We start from the raw sequence: 18182 nt of genomic DNA on the forward strand, positions 1-18182 counted from the left end.
TGTTTGACAACTTTGCATTATTCAATGCAGTCTATTGCTTATAATAAATTGTTGTTTATGTGCTCTTTTTATCAAGCTTCCTGCATTTAGAAGTTAACCACTTCCCACCCGGCCAATGCATATATACGGCCGGGTGGGAGCCGTCTACTCCTGATAGGACGTTCAGGAACGTCCTTCAGGAGTAGCGGGATCGCGCGCGCGCGCCCGCGCAGCGGCGCGATCCCGATGTGCTCGTGTCACCCGGACACGGCACATCTCAGATCGGCAGGAGGGCTCTGTGATTGGCCCTCCTGATCACATGACGGCCGTGTCCAATCACGGCCGTCATGTGATGTAAACAAACAGCCGGTTGCTAGGCAATTGGCTCTCCTCACACGGAAGTCACCGCTGAGGAGAGGAGAGCAGAACGCTGCAGCCGGCTGATGATCAGTGAGTATGGGCTGCTTTTTACAGCTTTTTACTCACTGATCATCAGTGTAGTGTAAACACACAACACAGTACAAACACAGTCCCCACATATGTCCCCAAAACACACATGTCCCCAAATAATAAAAAAACACATGTCCCTAATAATAAAAACATGTCCCCCACATATGTCCCACTAAAATCACATGTCCCAATGATTATCTGCACACATATGTACGTGATCACCTGCACACATGTACATGATCATTTGCGTACATATGTCCGTGATCACACAAACCAATTATTATACACTTAACGGAATTTTTTTTACCAAAAACATGTAGCAGAAACATTTTGGCTTAAATTTATGACAAAATTTGATTTTATTGGATTTCTTTTCAAATAGAAAAAAGAAAATATTGTTTTTTTTCCAAATTTCCGCTATTTTTGCACTTATATCGCAAAAAAAAAAAAAACGGAGTCGTGAATAAATAACACCAAAATAAAGCTCTATTTGTGCGAACAAAATGATAAAAATTTCATTTGGGTACAGTGTAGCATGACCGCGCAATTGTCACTGAAAGCGCTAGAGCGCTGAAAGCTGAAAATTGGGCTGGGAAGGAAGGGGGTGAAAGTGCCCTGTATTGTAGTGGTTAAAGTTCTAAAGACAGTTTTTTTATTTTTTTATATTAAAATAAAAAGGAAACTATATTTACATGCTCTGTGCAACGGTTTTACACAGAGATGGTCCCTTACCTCTCCTTTGGCAGTCCCCTACCAGCGCTCTCCCCTCATTCTTCTTAATAGCAAGCTTGTGTAGGCACACTCTCAAGCTGGGCTGCATGCATCCATAAGGACACACAGCGCACCTCAGCCCTGCACCCTCCTCACAGGATTTGATTGACAGCAGCAGGAGCAAATGGCTCCCGCTGCTTTCAGTGAAACCTGCGAGAGCAGGATGAGATGAGAGGAGAGTAGAGCTGCAGCCGGGCAGACCGCTGGATCGATAGAGGACTATGTTAATATTTGGGGTGAGGAGGAGAATAGTTAGTGGGGTGTTTTTTCACCTTAATGCAGAGAATCCATTAAAGGTAAAAGATACCTAGACTTTAGAACCACATTAAACTAACTGGTCTGTAGTTACTTGGTACAAACTTTCATTTCTTTTTAAATATAGGCACAACATGAGCCTTAAGCCAATCTAGGAGGTACTGAGCCAGTCGTTAAAAGGGTCTCTAGAGATTAGAAACAATGGCTTTGAAATAACAGAGCTCAATTCTTTGAGGACACCTGGGTGTAAGATATCTGGTCCAGGTGCTATATTCACCTTTATTTTGTCAAAATATTTTTGTTTTGAGCCATGGGGGCCACGTTGATACTATCCCCATTGTGGATCTGACATTTTTACTATCAATACATTTGTAAAAAAATTTGGGGGGGGGGGGGGGTGGTCTGCCCTGCCCTATTTCACAACCTGTCATTAATTTAGCATTTTTGGAGGCCTTAATTTCCTTTTAACATATTTTGTTATATTCTTTGACTGTGACCTACATAGTTTTTTTTTTACTTTTAAACATATTGCTTTTATTGTTGTGGAATATGATCTCCTAAAATTAAGCGTTTTTATCTTTCCAGTATGTGCTTGCTGTTAACAGCTTACATTAACCTCCCTAGCGGTAATTCCGAGTCTGGCTCAGGTTAGGATTTTACTATCATAAGTGGTAATCCCGAGCCAGACTCGGGATCGCATCACTGGATACAGGGAGAGGTTACTTACCTTGTCCCCTGGATCCAGCGATGTCCTCCGCGGTGTGTGATCGAGCTGTCCTCCACTCGATTCACACAGTGCCCGAGTGCCGCCGAGCTCCGTTCCCTGCGACGTTACGGCACACGGGAGCGGAGATCGGCGCCAAATTCAAAAAAGTTAAAAATACACAAAACACATACAGTACTGTAATCTTACAGATTACAGTACTGTATAAAAAAAATTACACACCCCCTTTGTCCCTAGTGGTCTTTCCAGTGCCCTGCATGCACTTTTATATTATAAATTAGAGGTCGACCGATATATCGGCCGATATTTGCCGTTTTTTTAAATAATCGGCATCGGCCGATTGTGTTGATAAAAAGCCGATTCTACAGCGGGACTTTGAAATGACTTCTGTAAGTAAAGCCTCATGCACACGAGACGCAGTTAAACGCGCGTTCAGATGCAGTTGGACAGTTTTTTCAACTGCACCTGAACTCATTCAATGTTATCCTATGTGTCCATGCACACAGTCTCGTTTTTTTCCGTTTATATGCAGTTGCGTTTAATCTCGTTTTTCCAGAAGCAAAAAAATGCGTTCAGAAACAAAAATTTCTGCGTTTCAGACGCAAAACGCGGTAAAACGCGGCAAAACGCCGCTACCGCGTTTAGCCGCGTTTATATGCGTTTTTAAAGGTGACCTTTTTTTTTACATTAAAAATCTCAAAAATGATTGCAAATGATGAAAAACCATTAGAAAAATATTTTAAACAATTGCAATTGCAAGTGGACAATCCACAACTTGTGGCAAGTGGACAATCCACAACTTGTGGCAAGTGACATGGCAGGTGGCAAGTGATGTGGCAAGTGGACAATCCACAACTTGTGGCAAGTGACGTGGCAGGTGAAGTGGCAAGTGACGTGGAAAGTGGACAATAGACAACTTGTGGCAGGTGACGTGGCAAGTGACCTGGCAGGTGACGCGGCAAGTGACTTGGCAGGTGACGTGGCAAGTGGAAAATCAACAACTTGTGGCAGGTGACTGGCATGTGACGTGGCAAGTGGACAATAGACAACTTGTGGCAGGTGACGTGGCAAGTGACCTGGCAGGTGACGCGGCAAGTGACTTGGCAGGTGACGTGGCAAGTGGAAAATCAACAACTTGTGGCAGGTGACTGGCATGTGACGTGGCAAGTGGACAATCCATAACTTGTGGCAGGTGACGTGGCAAGTGGACAATCCACTTGTGGCAGGTGACGTGGCAAGTGGACAATCCACTTGTGGAAGGTGATGTGGCAAGTGACGTGGCGAGTGGACAATCCACAACTTGTGTCAGGTGACGTGGCAAGTGGACAATCCACAACTTGTGGCAGGTGATGGGGCAAGTGATGTGGCAAGTGGACAATCCACTTGTGGCAGGGGATGTGGCAAGTGACGTGGCGAGTGGACAATCCACAACTTGTGTCAGGTGACGTGGCAAGTGGACAATCCACAACTTGTGGCAGGTGATGTGGCAAGTGATGTGGCAGGTGATGTGACAAGTGGACAATCCACATCTTGTGGCAAGTGACGTGGCAGCTGACGTGGCAAGTGACGTGGCAAGTGGACAATCCACAACTTGTGGCAGGTGATGTGGCAGGTGATGTGGCAAGTGACGTGGCAGCCGACGTGGCAAGTGGACAATCCAAAACTTGTGGCAGGTGACGTGGCAAGTGACGTGGCAGGTGACGTGGCAAGTGATGTGGCAAGTGGACAATCCACAACTTGTGGCAGGTGACGTGGCAGGTGACGTGGCAAGTGAACAATCCACAACTTGTGGCAGGTGACGTGGCAAGTGACGTGGCAGGTGATGTGGCAAGTGACGCGGCAAGTAGACAATCCACAACTTGTGGCAGGTGATGTGGCTGGTGACGTGGCAAGTGGACAATCCACAGCTTGTGGCAGGTGGCATGGCAGATGACGTGGAAAGTGGACAATCCACATCTCGTGGCAAGTGACGTGGCAGGTGATGTGGCAAGTGACGTGGCAAGTGGACAATCCACAATTTGTGGCAGGTGACGTGGCAGGTGATGTGGCAAGTGGACAATCCCCAACTTGTGGCAAGTGACGTGGCAAGTGGACAATCCACAACTTGTGGCAGGTGCCGTGGCAAGTGACAAGGCAAATGCAAGTGTACAACTGCTCTCTATGCTGCTGCTGCTCACTCTGATCAAAATAGCAGAAATAGTTAAAAAAAATGCTTTGAGAGCTTGGGGAGGGTCTACATGATGTTATCTTTATAAACGCGTCTAAACGCAAACGCGTCTAAATGCGTCTAAACGCGACATGCAAACGCGGCAAAACGCGCGTTTCTAAACGCGCGTTTCAGCTTTTGTTTCATCTGCGTCTCGTGTGCATGAGGCCTAAGAAGTCAGTGTGAGTTGCCTGAGTCGTCATAGCAACACTTTCCTCCTCTCTGGGCAGACTGCCAAGAAAAGAACTAAATGATACAATGTTTACACTTCTGAATGAAGTCATCTCTGTGTGTAGAAGTTCTCAGTTTAACCATTTAAAGACTAAATCTTTTCTGACACTTGTTGCTTACAAGTAAAAATCCTGTATTTTCTGCCAGAAAATCACTTAGACCCCCCAAAAATTATATATATATTTTTTAGCAGAGATCCTAGGGAATAAAATAGCGGTTGTTGTAATATTTTATGTCACACGGCATTTGCACAGAGGTCTTTCAAATGCATTTTTTTGGGAAAAAAATACACCATTTAAAAAATAAAAATAAAATAAAAACAGTAAAGTTAGCCCATTTTTTATTTTTTTTTGTCCAAAAGTTTTGACTACCCGTTTTTATTTAATATATAGGTTTTTTTTTTTTTTTTTTATCTAGATCATACATACAAGTAAACTGATTGGAGGTTTGTTTTGTTTAATAAATGTTTAAAGCGGGAGTCCGCGTTTTATTTTTTATTTTTTAAAAGCCAGCAGCTACAAATACTGCAGCTGCTGACTTTTAAAATAGGGACACTTACCTGTCCAGCGCGCCCGCGATGTCGGCACCCAAAGCCGATCTCTAGAGCGACACTCGAGTGCTGCCGCCATCTTGGGTATGGGAATCAGGAAATGGAGCCTTTCGGCTTAATTTCTCGGTTCCCTACTGCGCATGCGCGAGCCGCGCTGCGCAATGAGGACGGTCGCCGCTGCCTCTGGGATCTGTGTGTTTCCCAGCAGGCAGCGGGGCACTTGCGTAAGGGGGCGGGCACTTGCGGAAAGGGGCGTAATCTACGCCCCTTTCCGCAGAGAGCTAGCCCGGAAGTGGGTGCAGTTACCTGGATTATCCAGGTAACTGCACCCCCCACCCCCTCCCCCCTGAAAGGTGCCAATTGTGGCGCCGGAGGGGGGGGGAGGAATCCGATGAGCGGAAGGTCCATTTTAGGGTGGACCTCCGCTTTAAGTGTAAGAAATTTTCTGTATCACTTATGAAGGCTGCTTTCACACTGGAGCGGGCAGGCGTTGATGGTAAAACGCAAGTTTTAGCGGCTCTTTACCATCATTTTAGCGGTGCTATTTGGCTGCTAGTGGGGCACATATAACCCAGCTAGCTGCCAAGGAAGAGGTTAAATGCGCCCATGAAGCACCGCTGCCAAATCGCATTGCATGCGCTTCGGCAGTGGTGCCCATTCATATCAATGGGCACGAGTGGTGGAGGAGCGGTATACACCACTCCAAACGTGCTGCTTGCAGGACTTTTTTTTTTTTAAGATCCTGCCAGCGCATCGCCTCAGTGTGAAAGCACTCTGTCTTTCACACAGACTGCAGGGGAGCCATTTTGCAGGCACTTTACAGGCGCTATTTTTAGCCCAAAAGCGCCTTAAAAAACGCCCCAGTGGGAAAGGTGTGTTAGATCAAGGGGGATTAAAAATAAATAAATAAAATAAAATCGGCCTAACATATCGGCCCAAAAAAAAAAAAAAAAAAAAAAATCGGCATCATATATCAGCTATCGGCCGCCATGATTTCTAAATATCGGCATCGGCCAGAGAAAAACCCATATCGGTCGACCTCTATTATAAATACTGTTTTTTCTACCTGAAATTTGGAGATTGCCCATAGCAACCAAAAAGTGTCCCTTTATGTCAAAAGTGATTTTAGACCAACTAGAAAACAGCGATAAAAAATTATAATCACTTGCAGAATTGAGCGATAGCGATTTGTGGGGAAATTCGTCATCAAACACTAAATCTAATGACAGCGACATTTCTGCAAATGATCAAATTTCAGTGTTTTTGATTACATTATTGAATAATTTTTACTATTATTTATTATATTATGAACTTTCATACCCGGGATGTCTGCTAGACTCTGGTTTGAACAGATTTAAAAGAGTTATTCCTAAGAATGACAGGACTACAATATAAAACGCCAAATTTCCATGCAAAATAATTGTACCGCTTTCAGCACCTAAAACCAGAATGAATCATACCGCCAGGTAGGTTAAAGTGGTTGTAAACCTCGAACATGAAATATGAACAAAACATATCCCTCTATAGCAGCCTCTCAACCTTTTCAACACAGGAGGAATCCTTGAAATAGTTATTTGGTCTCGGAGGAACCGCTGCTAAAAAATGAGACATCTACAACTCATACATTAGTGTGAAGAATGGTCATTACATTTGTGGTCATTGGGAAGCATTACCTCCTTACAGATAGCTAGAAAGATCAATGGTGTGAGTAGGAACTTATCTGAGAGGCAGGAAATGCCCAATGCTGAAGGAACCCTGGCTGAGAATCACCGCTCTATAGTGTGTACTTATCTCAATTAGCATTTCTCTCTGCCTCCTCTGTTATCTGTACAAGTAACTTCAGAAAGTTGACAGGGGAGGGAGCTCCAGCACACAGCCTGTGATTGACAGCCTCAACCTGTTCCCATGTGCTGTGTAAAGGGGGGGCGTGTCCCTTCCCTCCAATCAACTCTCAGTGTCGTTTTCACTTAGGTTTAAAGAGTGTAATTTCAGCTCCTTGCCCTCTGCTTTCTGAAAGCTCAGACAAGCTGTATAAAAATGTTGCACTTTGAACAGCTGTAGAGGAGAGAGTGCTGCAGATAAACAAGTACAACTTATGTAGGAGGATTTGTTTTAGCTCTGTGTTTGTGTCTATTCACATCAGTGAGTAAATGTAAGGGTTTACAACCACTTTAAACACTTGACCACTAGGCACTTAAAGAGGAAGTAAAGACACTTTAAAAGCTCATTTTAATAGCTCATTATGAATAACTTACCTGAGAACGAAGCCCCCGGAACGGTCCTCCTCTATCTTCACCGCTGCCATGTATCCCGGAGTGACTTCCGGGTCTCGCTGCTCCGGCGCTGTGATTTGCCAGAGCCACGATGACGTCAGTCCTGCGCATGCGCACGGGAGCCGACACGAGCGGCATCTGCGGCGTGCTCAGTGCGCCGTAGACAGCGGTGCCTGTCTTTTTGTAAATATCTCCTAAACCGTGTAGGTTTAGGAGATATTTCTTGGACCTACAGGTAAGCCTTAATCTAGGCTTACCTGTAGGTCAAAGTGGTTTGTAAGGGTTTACAACCACTTTAAACCCCTTTCCTAACCAGACCAATTTTGAATGGCAATTACTGTACCTATATGACATTTTTGTTCTTTTTTCACACAAATAGAGCTTTCCATTTGGTGGTATTTAATCACCGCTGGGATTAAAAGAAAATAAAATAAATAATTTTATATCTATCTATATATATAAATTTTTCTTAGTTTCTGTTATAAAATTTAGCAAATTAGTAATTTTTCTTCATAAATTTTGGCCAAATTTTATACTACTACATATCTTTGGTAAAAATAAGTACAAATTGGTGTATATTATTTGGTCTTTGTGAAAGTTAGAGAGTCCACAAGCTATGGTGCCAATATCTGAAAATCGATCACACTTAAGAAATGAGAGAGCCTGTCTGCTCCTTTGAGACCCTAACATGCCAGAAAAGTACAAATACCCCCCAAATGACCTTTTTGGAAAGAAGACATTCCAAGTTATTTAGAACGAGGCATGTTGAGTGATATTTTCCCACAATAAAATCAAGATTTTTTTTTTGTCTTTTTTTTCCAACAAAATTGTCATATTAGCAGGTTATTTCTCACACACAGCATATGCATACCACAAAATTACACCCCAAAACACATTATGCTATTACTCCCGAGTATCACGATACCACATGTGCGACACTTTTACAAAGCGTGGCCACATACAGAGGCCCAGGCAAATTCTGACATTTCTCTCCTACATGTAAAATCATTTATTTCCTAGAACCCCAAAACATTTATATATATATATATATATATATATATATATATATATATATATATATATATATATATATATATATATATATATATATATATATATATATATATATATATATATATATATATATATATATATATATATATATATATTTTTTTTTAGCAAAGACCCTAGAGAATACAATGGCGGTCATTGCAACTTTTTATTTTATCTCGCACAGTATTTGCGCAGCAATGTTTTGATTGCATTCTTTTTTTTGGAAAAAAAAAAAAAAAAAATAAAAAATATATATATATATATATATATGAAAAAAAGTTAGCCCAATGTTTTTGCATAATGTGAAAGATGAAGTTATGCCGAGTAAATAGATACCCAACATGTCGCCCTTCAAAATTGCACACGCTCGTGGAATGGCGCCAAACTTCGGTACTTAAAAATCCCCATCGACGCTTTAAAAGTTTTTACTGGTTACATGTTTTGAGTTAGAGGAGTTCTAGGGCCAATATTATTGCTTTAACGTTCGCAGCAATACCTCACGTGTGGTTTGAACACAGTTTTCATATGTGGGCGGGACTTACGTATACGTTCACTTCTGCATGCAGGGACAGGGGCGCTTTAAACTTTTTATTTTTTTTTTATTGTTCATTTTACTTTATTTTGACACTTTTTTTCCCCCAAAAATACATGTTTTGATCACTTTTATTCCTATTACAAGGAATGTAAACATTCCTAATAGTAATAGGAATATGGCATGAGGGGTCCTCTTTACAGTGAGATATGGGGTCAATAAGACCCCACATCTCACATCTAGGCTGAGAAGCCTGAAATAAAAAAAATGATCCTGGCTTTGATCGTAGCAAGAGTCAGTAGAAGCACCGGAGATTGGCAGGGTATTGCAGGGTATGGCTGAGCATGTGACTGCAATTGTCACAGAGCAGCGCTGTGGGCACTACACATCAAGCCCACAGCGCTACTGCCATCCACTCTCTCCCCCTCTCCTCTCACACTGTACAGATCGGTACAGAGTGGGGAGAGAGGAACCAGCATCATGACATGACGCCGGTTTGTTTACAAGTGAACCCGCTATCAGCAGCCATTTACCGTGATGCGCTGGGTCCTGTCACGGATGTTCCCGGGTGCGCACCCCCGGGGGCGCACGGGAGCAAGTACACCCTCCCAGAATAAGCCGACCGCGCTGTAGGCATCTTTTTGGCTATGGCCTGGTCGGCATGTGGTTAAATAGAATCAGGTTATGATCATTGCTATCCAGAGGTTCTTTTATATGAACATTAGTAATAAGCACCACATGGTTTCAGATCACCTGGTCCAGCAGAGCATCATTTGTTGGAGCATTCCTCCCACAATAAATTGGTAAAGAAGAAATGATCTTCAGACAGCATAACATACCGGAGCATATTTATCAGTGGGCAAAATTTTAAACTTCAAAACCTGTCAAAAGTCTTTCATTACTGATAAGACAGTGAGTGCACAGTCATAGATTAGTAAACAACTACTATATATAGGATACAAAGGTTAACGCTTTTCTAAAACATTAGAGAATACATTTTTCTGTTACCTGTCTGCATCATTAGGTACAGTTCCATGGATTACTACCATAGTCCCAGGTTCCAGGCCTCCAAGGATTGTACCCACATAAGGGATGGGCTACATTAAAAATAGACAATTACTATTATGTGTAGAATTATAAACAACAATTCAGACATGTACACCACTACAAAAGTGCTTTTTGCTCTGTCAGCAGTATCACAAGATTTCAATCTTTTATTTTTATATTCATTAATTTCATATTTGTGTGCATGAGGCATGGTACAAAACTAGCCATACATGTAAATAAAGATGGACTGCCTTAAGATTGTTTACAAGAAATCAGTTGAGCTTTAAAATAAAACTTTTTTTTTTTTTATATTGGATAGAGCAAGGGAGGGTTATAACAGCTGCCATTTTTTGCCACCTATGTCCCATTGGGGAGATTTCCCTTTACTTTCTGTCCCACAGCCAAAACAGGAAGCAAGAGGAAATCCCTGCTAATTACAGGAAATTCCTTGGGGGCCCCCAAGGTCACCTGAACTATGTCCCCATTGAAAATTTCCCCTCCATTACTGTTTTGGTGGACAACACAAAAATGTTACACAGTTACATAGTAGGTGAGGTTGGGGACAAAAAAAAAAAAAAAAAAAAAACACAAACACAATTCCAACCTATGTATATTACAGTATTATATTATATATCGCTGCATGTTGCGTCGTTCAGGTGCTTATCTAGTTTTTTAAAACTATCGGTGCCCCTCACTGAGACCACCACCTGTGGAAAGGAATTCCACATCTTTGGCACTCTTACAGTAAAGAACCCTCTATGCAGTTTAAGGTTAAACCTCTTTTCTTCTAATTTTAATGAGTCGCCTCGTGTCTTGTTACTCCCGTCTGCAAAAAATGTTTTGTTTTATCCCTATTGTGGTGTCACCAGTATGGTATTTGTAAATTGAAATGATACCCCCTCTCAAGCGTCTCTTCTCCAGAGAGAATAAGTTCAGTGCTCGCAACCTTTCCTCATAATTAATATCCCCCACACCCTTTATTAGCTTTGTGGTCCTTTGTACTCGCTCCATTTCTAGTACATCCTTCCTGAGGACTGGTGCCTAAATCTGATTTTCTTTTACTTTGATTCACAATTTTAATGGTAAACCAGACAATTAGAGATGGTGAATCTTCCTAATAGGGGCAGAGGAAGCATATAATACACTGACAGGTTAAAAAAAAAAAATAAAGTTTTGCCTTTAAATGCATTTTAATTCTTATTACTATGACTCATATTTTTTAAAAATGCATTTTCTTCTTCATTTTGTAGTTAGTATTATGGTGTATTACAACACTGTGGGGGTTATTTACTAAAAGGAAAATCCACTTTGCACTTTAAGTGCACTTGGAAGTAAAATCAAGGAAGATCCGAGGGGGAATGCAAGGCAAATAAAAACACAGCATTTTAGCTTGCACATGATTGGATGATAAAATCAGTGTGCTTCCCCTCATTTCAGATCTACCCCTTAGATTTAAAGAGACTTTATTTCCAAGTGCACTTGCAGTGCAAAGTGGATTTGCCTTTTGTAATTAACCCCTTGTATGGCGTTTCATTTCTTTCCATGAAGGGTTAATAGATGATTAGCAGCTCCTACACCTGTGGTTATTGAAGACTATATAGGAGACAGATAGTGGTGTTGATTTTATGTTATGAATAAGTGTGATGGGGTGAAATATGTTAACATTGCTTACATTTGTATCCCTGTGCTGTATGCTATGAGTTTTTATACATGTTTGTGCCAAGGACCAATAAAGTTACTGTGTTCAAGCGGAGTGTGGGGCAATTCAATTTACCCAAGACTATGCATCAGTGATGAAAATTTAAGCAGGTGTTACCTCTTGCTCCTTGTAGCCCCCAGTTAAGATTTCAAGTCTGGGTGGCACCCAGACTGAGTACATTTATTAGCAGTGGTACATGTATCCAAACCTGGGAAACCCCAATCCACAAAACTGCAAATGTATTTTTTAATAGACTTTATTCAAATGCATTTACTATTAATACCTGTAACGCTCTTACTTTATTTACCTCAAAAAATATATTCTCTACTCTTGATGAAGAAAACTATTTACAATGTCTAGAAAAGATATAGCCCAAAGTTTAACAACAATTTGATTTTCTTACCGGATCCAGGACGGTCCTCTTAAGATCATACCCAGACATCTTTCTCTTATCGGGGAAGCTGAAAAAAACATACATGATGTTATGCACGGCTTGTAATGGATCTTCTTTATTTCAACAGTGGCAATAAATTCCAAATAATTTTCCAGAGTACATAGGATAAGTCCTTACAGGAACATTATTATATAATATCTCTACACAATGAGGGTTATTTACTAAAACTGGAAATTACTACAATTGGTGCAGCTCCACATAGTAACCAATCAGATTCCAGCTTTTATTGCCAAAGCTTAATTGAACAAGCTGAAGTTAGAAGCCGATTGGCTACCGTGCAAAGCTGCACCAGATTCTGAGTGCTCCAGTTTTAGTAAATCTCCCTCAATGTGTCCTAACAATTTCCTTCCAATCCATGAAGGAAACCAGGACACACAAAGATGCATAGTATAGCTGAAGACTAAATTTGAAATCCAACCAATGCAAGCCAATAATGCCAAAAACGTACTATGTTACCCACTGCAATGTTAACACTTCCCACCATAATACATGTAGCAACCAAATGCACCTACTGTAGATGTATAAAAACTTTTATAGACAGTGGGACAGATTCAGTGCTGCTTAGTTTAGTACAAGTAGTCAGTATATGCGCATATATGAGGATACTTTTATAATCATTTTGTAGACACTCGGACAGATTCATTAAAGTAGGGCTAATACTATACTATCTAAGCTTAAACCTGCTCCCATCCCCGTTCTAAGCCCTAAAGAGGTCTATACTTACCTAATCTAAGGGTGCTCCTGTCTGGTCAAGTGATCTCCCCAGCAGCCGTCATCAGGGAGAGAACAGCGACAATGGCTGCAGTACCAGGTGATGTCACCTATAGACTTACTATGCGGCATCTATTATCCACTGTACCTCCTCTCCCCTGAAGCTGGAACTAGGAGCCAATACTGTGATCGGACAGGAGCAACCTTAGATTAGGGAAGCATATACATATTTCCTTAAAGTGATTGTAAAGCTTTGATTATTTAAAAAATAAAATAAAAAAAATATAAACATGTCATACTTGCCTCCACTGTGCAGCTCGTTTTGCACAGAGTGGCCCCGAACAACATCTTCTGGGGTCTCTCTGCAGCTCCTCCCCGCATCAGATAACCTCCAAGGAGAAGCACGCTCCCGAGTCCATCATTCATAACCGCCGAATGTATGACCCGGCCCCGCCCCTCGCATCAGTGGATTTGATTTGATTGACAGCAGCAGGAGCCAATGGCTGCACTGCCATCAATCTATCCAATCAAGAGCCGAGAACCCTAGGCAGAGGGACAGTGCGTCCCCGCTGGGTGAAGTTCCAGGGCTCAGGTAAGCAAAACAGCGGTCATTGCCAGGTGTTTTTTCACCTGCATAGGATACATTAAAGGTGAAAAAAAAAAAAAAAAAAAAAAAAAAAACACACACAAGGGTTTACAACCCCTTTAAGGCTGGGTTCATTTCACATCATGCAGCTCGAAGTAGGGGCCCGTTACTTCCCTGTTCTCCATTTCAGGAACAAATTTTTGCCTGAATTCGGCACTGAAATAGAGCCAAAGACACACACATACAAATATATATACAAATATATATATATATAAAAATAAAGTGTTTTTATTTTATTAGTGTATGAATATGTGAAGCGGGCTGGGAAGCCAGCCGCCGCGTCCTTCGACAACCGATTCATGAGCTGTCAGTGGGAGTATCCCGCTGATTAAAGGATGAGCTCAGGCATTTTTGCAACCCGAATGTGCAGAGCCCGCCAGGAAGTCGGCACTGCACAGCACTAATCACAAGCAGTGAGACATTTCTCCATCTCTGCAACTGCAGATGGGGAAAACGTCTCATCGCCTGTGACTAGCGCTGTGCAGTACCGACTTCCTGGCGGGCTCTGCACGTGCAGGTTGCGAGAGTGCCTGAGCTCATCCTTACCACAGACAGGTGAGCATTAAAATAAATGATGTGGCGTCCCCCTTTTTTTTTTTTTCCTTTTTTAATGGCGTGGGGTCCCCCCCCCCCCAATCCATACCAGATTTCATGCAGCGCAAATCAGATTCAGCCCCGTGTGAAAGGGGCCTTATGCACAATTATAGATACAAAACTGTTGTGATCGGCAGGGTCCCTTGAAAGTGAAAGCCACAGTGACACTTCTAGAACCATCATTCACAAGTTAGACGGGGACTCCACACACTGCTATGATCCCACCGATCAGGTCGGATGGTTTGGCTTCATAGAGTCAGCACGGTATATAGTGGATTCACCCCTGAGCCACATATAACCAAATGATGTATGAATGTGGCTGGATCTGTATTACACACCACTATAAGCATACACATCTCACCTTATTGATCTAAGTCAGGTGACTAATACTGAAAAAGAAGAAGGCGCACCCGAAAGTATAAGCTCTACAACTCAAAAAGAAATAACCCAATTACATAAAATTAGCAGCACCTATCTCAATATCGTGTCCAAAAGACTGACAACGTTGTGCTTCCTCTACAATACACCCACCTGGAGCCGCTCCTGATGCTTCCGTGTTTAGCTGCGGCAACCGAGGAAACTGCCACACAGATCCTCAGCTAGGTTTACCTGCTGACTTTTACTCACACCGCTGTATTTGTGAATGTACGTGACAATACTTACAACAAACGAGGGCTCTAGTGCTTAAAACTGTGTCTTTATCACCGCAAAGTTAAAACTGTGAAGGCAGCCATATTCTTGAAGACCAATTCAAGCTTTTTTTCACACGGGAGAAATGTCAGTAAAATGGCTTCGTCTATCGGACTAAACCTGTCATTCTTAGCCTTGAGACTTCAATAGGTCACGTGATATCTGGGAAATTGAAAGTCACATGGCAGTGTAGCAGATTGCATGGATAAAGCCTGTACCTCCCTTATAAATTGAGATCGCTTCTATGTACATATTAGTTTAACAAGCTGAAAGTGTGGGTCTGGTATTTAACATTTGCCTGGCTGCAGTATTATCCCAAACATGTCTTCTAAAATCTCTAAGGCAAAAAATACACAGCGAAAGGAAAACAGGTCAGAGCTGGAAGCTGTGTTATTTCTTTCACATTTTTTTTTTTTTTTTTTTTTTTTTTAGAGTCGGTATTGTCGTTTTTGAAGTTATTAATATTAAGTTTTTATGCACACTGGACTTTTGTATTGCTGCTCTTAGGGGCGTCTGGTATTTGTTTTCTGCCTCTAAACGCCCCTGTATGTTCACCGATGTGGCCATGTACACATAAGCATTTCCAGGCAGAAAAGAAATCCACAGCCAGCGTGTCCAGGAGCCCTTTTTTGGCAGGAAAAATACATTTGGTGACTGTGTAAACACTAGGTGTGTTTAGTGCTTAAGCATTAATTCAATTCATGGGCCAGAATGCCCATGAAGTGAATGAATGCATAAATGCCTTTACAGGCATCAAGTGTTTTTGTTTGCTAAAATGCCGCTGCCAGGAGGAAAGGCATCTAGGACAGTTCCCCAAAGTAGCCAGTAGGAATGTTCGCACACCCCACACGCAGAGCCCGCCAGGAAGTCAGCGTGACGCTGCACTAATCACAGGCAGTGAGACATTTCCCGATCTTTGCAGCCATGCATCGGGACAATGTCTCACTGCCTTTGATTAGCGCAGCGCCGTGCCGACTTCCTGGTGGGCTCTGCACGTGGAGTATGCAAACATGCTGGAGTTCATCCTTAGTGGTCAGTGTGCATAAGGCCTTAGTGAATCTTTTTCACAGCATGTCCTACTTCATGAGTTAAGGTTTGATCTGTAGCCTTTTGTAGATTATAGGCCATTCATACTTTAGTGCAGTGGTCATCAACCCTGTCCTCCGGGCCCCCTAACAGACCAGGTTTTGTGTATTACCTTGGGGAGATGCAGACTAGAACACTGCAATCACTGAGCAGCAGTGAAATCTTGAAAACCTGGCCTGTTAGTGGGCCCTGAGGACATGGTTGACAACCACTGCCTTACTTACCATGTACTTACTGTTTGTAGGCGTGGGGCATCAAAGCAAAATTTTATAGCACAGGTCACGTTTGGTGGGCAGTACGGCTAGCAAACACAACCTATTCAAGTAAATGAAGCTATACCACAACTGTCTGCATTAGTGCCTGTTTACACTAGTGCGTTTTTCTCCTGCATTTTCTGTCCCACTTGCATGCTGGACAATGGAAATCACATTATTGTCTATGGAGTCTGTTCACATCAGTGCATTACATTTGTTGCACAAGCACTTTTTGGGCAGTATAGTCAAAAAAAGTAGTGGTGCGCTGTACTGTAACAAGTTCAGTCTGCCCCACAGGACAGTATATTAGAAATGGAGAAGATTGAACTGTGTGTATCGTGACTTATGTGATTATTAGGGTAAATAAATACAGAATCGAGAAGATTTGGCAGGAACTGCGATCAGCTACTCAAAAGGGTATAAAGCCTATATGCGTATAGGTCTAACACACAGTCTATTAAAAAATGTGTGGTTCCTATCTATAATTGAACAATGGTGACATTCATTGTAGGTGCGTCATTCCACTTATAAAATAAATAAAGCAATGCAACAAAAATAATATAAAGATAAATCAAGATGTCTTTCAATAGGTCAAAATATAGCGATTAGCTGCAGAAATCGTATAAAGTGCCCGTGCTTAAAGCGGTAGTAAACCCGCACATTTTTTTTTTTTTTTTTAAAACCTGCAAAGCAAAAGGCATAATGAGCTAGTATGCACTGCATACTAGCTCATTATGAAATACCTTAGAACGAGGCCCCGACATCTGGCCCGATCCACGCCGAGGGAGCTGACGTGCTCCCTCGGCGTTTCTTCCGGGTATCGCGGCTCCGGCGCTGTGAGTGGCCGGAGCCACGATATCGTCACTCCCGCGCATGCGCGCGGGAGATTTCTTTCCGGCCGCCGGCCACTGCCGGATTTTCAGGCCGAGAATCCCCTTGTGCGCATGCGCCGCTGCAGTCAGCGGCGCATACCGAGGGGGATATCTCCTAAACCGTAAAGGTTTAGGAGATATTTTTTTTACCTACAGGTAAGCCTTATTATAGGCTTTCCTGTAGGTAAAAGTTAAAAATTTGGGTATACAACCACTTTAAATGCGATATAAATATGTGATATAACAAAGATATACAAGTCAAAATCTCAATCAGGGGATCCCCTGATAAAGTCACGTGACCCCATGACGAACACGCGTAGTGACGCACACCGAGCTCGCTGCTTGTTTGTACATCATTCATTCTGAATTTATGTTTGTGAGTATCCTCTTCTTCTCCTGAATAAAAATTCTATAATCAAATTTACTACATCTGTGGGGCATTCTTCCTCTATACCCTTCTGATCCTACATATACGCCATCTGCTGAGGGACCCCCATTGCTGAACATCTCAGAGCCACCACTTAAAGGGGCCACACAGCGCAACTAGGCAGGACAGAAAACACCAGGATTTGGGGACACCACAGCGGGACCTTAAAGGGAAAGACCATCAAGGATCCCAAAGACACATTTGTCACATACTGTTACCTTACAGCAGTAAGGTAAGGGGACACCCATAATCAGATTACACAGGATCATGGGAAATATCGCCACCATAACCAGTATCACCATTTATTGCAATTTCCTTCACGATTATTTGCACCATGTCATTCAAGCATTAGCACTTTATGCGATTTCTTGGAACAAATGGCCACACTAGGCACAATGTAATGGACACTTGAGATTTTGAGTTGTATATCTTTTGTAATTCACGTATTTATATTGCATTTAAGCACGGGCACTTTATGCGATTTCTGCAGCAAATCTCTGTTTTGCACTATTGAGACATCTTGATTTATCTTTATAATATTTTATTTTTGTTGCATTGCTTTATTTTATAAGTGGATTGACGCACCTACAATGAATGTCACCATTGTTCAATTATAGATAGGAACCACACATCTTTTAATAGACTGTGTGTTAGACCTATACGCATATAGGCTGTATA

At 42.1% G+C, this 18182-nt stretch overlaps 2 protein-coding genes across 7 annotated transcripts in view; one reads left to right on the forward strand and one right to left on the reverse strand.

Moving 5' to 3' along the window:
* Positions 1–14916, reverse strand: part of LGALS8 (galectin 8) — a 59976-nt gene extending 45060 nt beyond the window's left edge. For 2 of the 4 annotated variants that reach the window (XM_077486456.1, XM_077486453.1), the window contains exons 1-3: positions 14707–14851; positions 12174–12231; positions 10033–10121 (exon numbers count right to left, since the gene is read on the reverse strand). In XM_077486456.1, the coding sequence (XP_077342582.1) occupies positions 10033–10121; positions 12174–12212 (128 nt within the window). In that variant the 5' untranslated portion in view covers positions 12213–12231; positions 14707–14851. Of the gene's footprint in view, positions 1–10032; positions 10122–12173; positions 12232–14646; positions 14672–14706 lie in introns of those variants that run through there. The other 2 variants (XM_077486455.1, XM_077486454.1) reach the window with 2 other exon arrangements.
* The window catches only part of LOC143987600 (centromere protein H-like), a 232043-nt gene continuing 227886 nt past the window's right edge, over positions 14026–18182 (forward strand). The window contains exon 1 of one of the 3 annotated variants that reach the window (XM_077486459.1): positions 14026–14136. Coding sequence is in view for 1 of the 3 variants with exons in the window: in XM_077486457.1 (XP_077342583.1) it covers positions 15187–15236 (50 nt within the window). In the remaining 2 variants the exon portion in view is untranslated. Of the gene's footprint in view, positions 14137–14950; positions 15237–18182 lie in introns of those variants that run through there. The other 2 variants (XM_077486458.1, XM_077486457.1) reach the window with 2 other exon arrangements.

This window comes from Lithobates pipiens, unplaced genomic scaffold (genome assembly GCF_037356315.1).
Source record: "Lithobates pipiens isolate NorthernLeopardFrog02 unplaced genomic scaffold, aLitPip1_a1.2 Scaffold_18, whole genome shotgun sequence".
Taxonomy (NCBI): Eukaryota; Metazoa; Chordata; class Amphibia; order Anura; family Ranidae; genus Lithobates; species Lithobates pipiens.